This window comes from Buceros rhinoceros, unplaced genomic scaffold (assembly GCF_000710305.1).
Source record: "Buceros rhinoceros silvestris isolate BGI_N320 unplaced genomic scaffold, ASM71030v1 scaffold36087, whole genome shotgun sequence".
Classification (NCBI taxonomy): Eukaryota; Metazoa; Chordata; class Aves; order Bucerotiformes; family Bucerotidae; genus Buceros; species Buceros rhinoceros.
The window spans coordinates 1-3,659 of NW_010422189.1; the positions used below are offsets into that span (position 1 = coordinate 1).

At 57.5% G+C, this 3,659-nt stretch overlaps 1 protein-coding gene across 1 annotated transcript in view; it reads left to right on the top strand.

Annotated features, from left to right (window-relative positions):
- Positions 1-48: 48 nt before the first annotated feature.
- The window catches only part of LOC104496790 (chromosome unknown open reading frame, human C9orf114), a gene marked incomplete at its 5' end in the record, with an annotated part of 4,214 nt that continues 603 nt past the window's right edge, over positions 49-3,659 (top strand). The window contains 8 exons of the mRNA XM_010139954.1: positions 49-168; positions 276-435; positions 692-781; positions 1,099-1,148; positions 1,370-1,500; positions 1,916-1,988; positions 2,318-2,416; positions 3,039-3,141. Of these exons, the coding sequence (XP_010138256.1) occupies positions 49-168; positions 276-435; positions 692-781; positions 1,099-1,148; positions 1,370-1,500; positions 1,916-1,988; positions 2,318-2,416; positions 3,039-3,141 (826 nt within the window). The remainder of the gene's footprint in view (positions 169-275; positions 436-691; positions 782-1,098; positions 1,149-1,369; positions 1,501-1,915; positions 1,989-2,317; positions 2,417-3,038; positions 3,142-3,659) is intronic.

Here is a 3,659-nt window from a genome sequence, read left to right on the forward strand (position 1 = left end):
GCTCCTGGCGGGGCAGCGCTCAAAGCGAGGGGCCGTTCTGCCTCGCAGGGAAAGCGGAGAAGAAGAAGTGGAGAGAAATGAAGCTGCTGCGGAAACTGGAGAAGCAGCGGGTGCAGGAGCTGGCCGAGAAACGAGCCGAGGAGCAGGAGGAGCAGAAGGAAGACAAAGGTGGTGCCGCTGTGAGCCGGTGGGGAGGTCGAGGTGAAAAATCGTGGGAGAATGGGGTCGTGAGCTGCCACGCCGTGGCTGCCGCCTGACCGCAGCCTGTTCCCAAGGCCGTCACTACACGCTGAGCGTGGCCCTGCCGGGCTCTATCCTGAACAACGCCCAGTCGCTGGAGCTGCGGACATACCTCGCTGGACAGATCGCTCGGGCCTGTGCCATCTTCTGTGTGGACGAGATCGTGGTGTTTGACGAGCACGGAGAAGATGCAAAGTAAGGAGGAGCCGCCTTGTTCCTCAGGAGGTGTTTCCTCTCTGCTTTCTGTTTCTTCAGTCTTTAAGCTGAGACCGGGAGGGAACTGCGTGTACCTCAAGCAAGTGCTTGAACCTCTCTAAAATGCCAGGATTTGTCCCATTTATTTCTCAGGTGTGGAGGGTGCTGCTCTTCTCAGTCTAAGGAGCGAGGTTTCATCTTCTGGAGACTGACCAGTCTCATGCCGAGTTCACAAGCTGCTTCCTTCCTCTTTCAGGACCGTGGAGGGGGACTTTGAAGGAATTGGGAGGAGAGGCAAGGCTTGTGTGCAGCTGGCTCGGATCCTGCAGTACCTGGAGTGCCCCCAGTAAGTCCTGTGGTCAGGCTGTGCACCCGAATGGGCTGCCACGGGTATCTCACACCAGAGGCTACAGCAGCAGCAGCCAAATCCTGCTCATGTTGCATAATCTTGCAGGAAACAGGATCTAACTGTTTCACATGCGTGGTTCAGAATTTTAACTAAGAGCAGTGAATGCAGGATACACCCTGCACAGTACTTTAGGGGTAGGTCCAGGACTTGAGGAGCTAAGTGTTCTCTGTACTCACTCCTTGGAGTCAGAGCAGGGCTAGGACTGAGCCTTGGATTCTGTGGAATCAACTGTTCTCACCCTTCTCTGGTAACAGGTACCTGAGGAAATCCTTTTTTCCGAAACACGAGGATCTGCAGTTCGCAGGTAACGATTCAGTTGTCTCTGTCCCAAGCTGCTGGCGCCCCCTCCCTGAGCTCTGGCTCTTGTTTTGAGGGGGAGGCACAGACCCAAGTCACCTTCCCCACTTCAGAGCGCAGACGAGATGCTGTGGTGTGCGGGACTGGAGCGGGAGGGGGCAGCGGAGCCCGGTGGAACTGGTGTTCCCGCGGATGGTGTCCTCTCCTTAGCAGCTGCTTTCATTCTAGGGCTCCTCAACCCCCTGGACAGCCCCCACCACATGCGGGTGGATGAGGACTCCGAGTACCGAGAAGGCGTGGTGCTGGACCGGCCAACGAAGCCGGGCAGAGGCTCTTTCGTTAACTGTGGCATGAGGAAGGTACGGCTGTCACTCACCGCTTCCCAAACAGCTTCCCCTGTTGCTCTGGTGGATGTGAAGCAGGCAGGGGGGTGCTGCTGGGTTTCTGAAGGCCACAGTGGGCTGGCGGGGTGGTTAACGCTGTTGCTGTCTGGCACATTCTGGTTCGTTGATATTTGCACCTTCCCAAGTCCCGGCGGGCATGTCCGTTCCAGCACGGTGTTGCTTCCCTGCTGGAGCAGAACCTTTGAGCAGTAAAATAAGGCGCAGACTGTTGACCCAGCCACCCTGAGCCTGCTGCACTCGGGCCCTGATTGCAGAGCTCCTGTCCCAGCTCCAGGCCAGAGCAGGCGCCACCTCCTCAGCGGGCTCCCTTCCCTCCCCACCTTCCCCAAACTTCCAGAACGTCTGACGCTGATGGTGACTGTCACTGCAGGAGGTGCAGATCGACAGGCAGCTGAACCCTGGCCTGCGAGTCACCGTGCGCCTGCAGGAGCCCCAGAATCCAGGTAATCCACTGCCCTCTCAGCATCTGTCAGCTTCGTCCTGCAGGACATGGTCCGTCCGTGACAGCCTTCAGGAGATGAGTGTTTGAAGGTACCCAGCAGCTCTGCACACTCCCTTCACTCCACGCACAATTTTAGCCTCCCTAGTTAACTGGAAAGAACCACCAGCAAATTGACCAACAACAAACAGCCCCAACATAGCTGTACGCTTTCCAGACTGCGCTCACGGATCGGTGTCCTGCCCCAGGAGAACCTGCAGCACGTGGCTGGTCAAATCCAGCCCTCGGCAGGAGATCACAGGGGTTAATCGCTTCACTTCGCTTCCCTTTCAGAAGCTAAAGTGCGGAAAGGCACCGTGGTGTCCTCGCACCATCCTCGGACAGTCTCAGGCTTGTACTGGGGTTACAGCGTCCGCCTGGCCTCCTGCCTCAGTAAGTATTTGCAGGGATCCTCCGCTCTCCGCCGTGTCTCTGCCTGGGCTTCTACGCCAGTTTCAGGCCGACGGGCTGCACATCTGCAGCACATAAAACATCCTTTCTTAGAAATCTCTTGTCTCAAGGCAGCTGGTGTGTGCAGCCAGCAGCCACGTGGCAGTCACATCTCGGGGCTAAAGCTGGGAATCACCCGTCAGCCTCCAGGACTCTGCCCTGTAGGTCCGCTCGCTGTTGGGCCAAATGACCGTGTTGTAGCAGGAGACAAGGGTTGTTGCTCTCCATCTCCGTAACTACCTCCCACACATATTAAAGCCACCGGTGACCTCTGAGCACCCTGCAAAATCCTCTTCCTGTCTTCTCTTCGATTTGACCTCCTAGGGAAATGGTAAGCCCTTAGGGCCAGGCATGGCTCGGGCATCTGTGGGAGCTGTAAGGAAAAGGAGCTGCAGTTGAGCAGGGTGCCAGAGAGTCCTGCACCAAGGGAGTGACATAGGAAAGAGGAGTCATTCTTCTGTCTCCTGATGTGCTGGTGGCACTGAAAAGCAGTTCCTGCTGCTGCAGCCACTCGCCCTGTCCTGAGGGCGCCACGAGAGTAACCCCGTGCTGTGTTGCTTCCCAGGTGCCGTCTTTTCAGAGTGCCCGTTCAAGGAAGGGTACGATCTCTCTGTTGGGACCTCAGAGCGGGGCAGCTCCGTGGACCAGGCCACTCTTCCCTCCTTCAGGTTTGTGTCCCGCCCGCTTGGCCCCGCCGGGAGGCCTGGCGCAGGCACCAGAGCAGAGCTGCACTGTGGCCTTGGTGCTCTCCCACGCAGGAGGAGAGAAAGGAACACAGGAACACTCAGGAACACTCCTAGATAAAAGTACAAGACTTGCCTGCAGGCTCCCTCCTGCTCCAACACACATTCCTCTGCTGGGGGAAGGACCCCAGGACAAGGCCAATTCCTTTCCTGTTCCTGTGGAGCTGGCAGCAGGGACTGCCACGTTGGCCTGGGGCTGTCGGGCTTTGGTTGGGGAGGAGCCTGCACTGTCAGCAAGGGACACAGCTCCCTGCTTGCGCAGCACGGAGGAGCCCGAACACAGCCACATACCTGAACGCAATAAATGCGTCTGCTGCTTGCAGATCAAGTTACAACTGTTGATGTGAGGCAAAGTCTTAATCCACTCAGGTTCAAGGCACATAAGCGGCTCTCCTCGGTAAAGCTTGTGGCAGGGGGCTCCCTACAAAAGTGCGAGACAGACT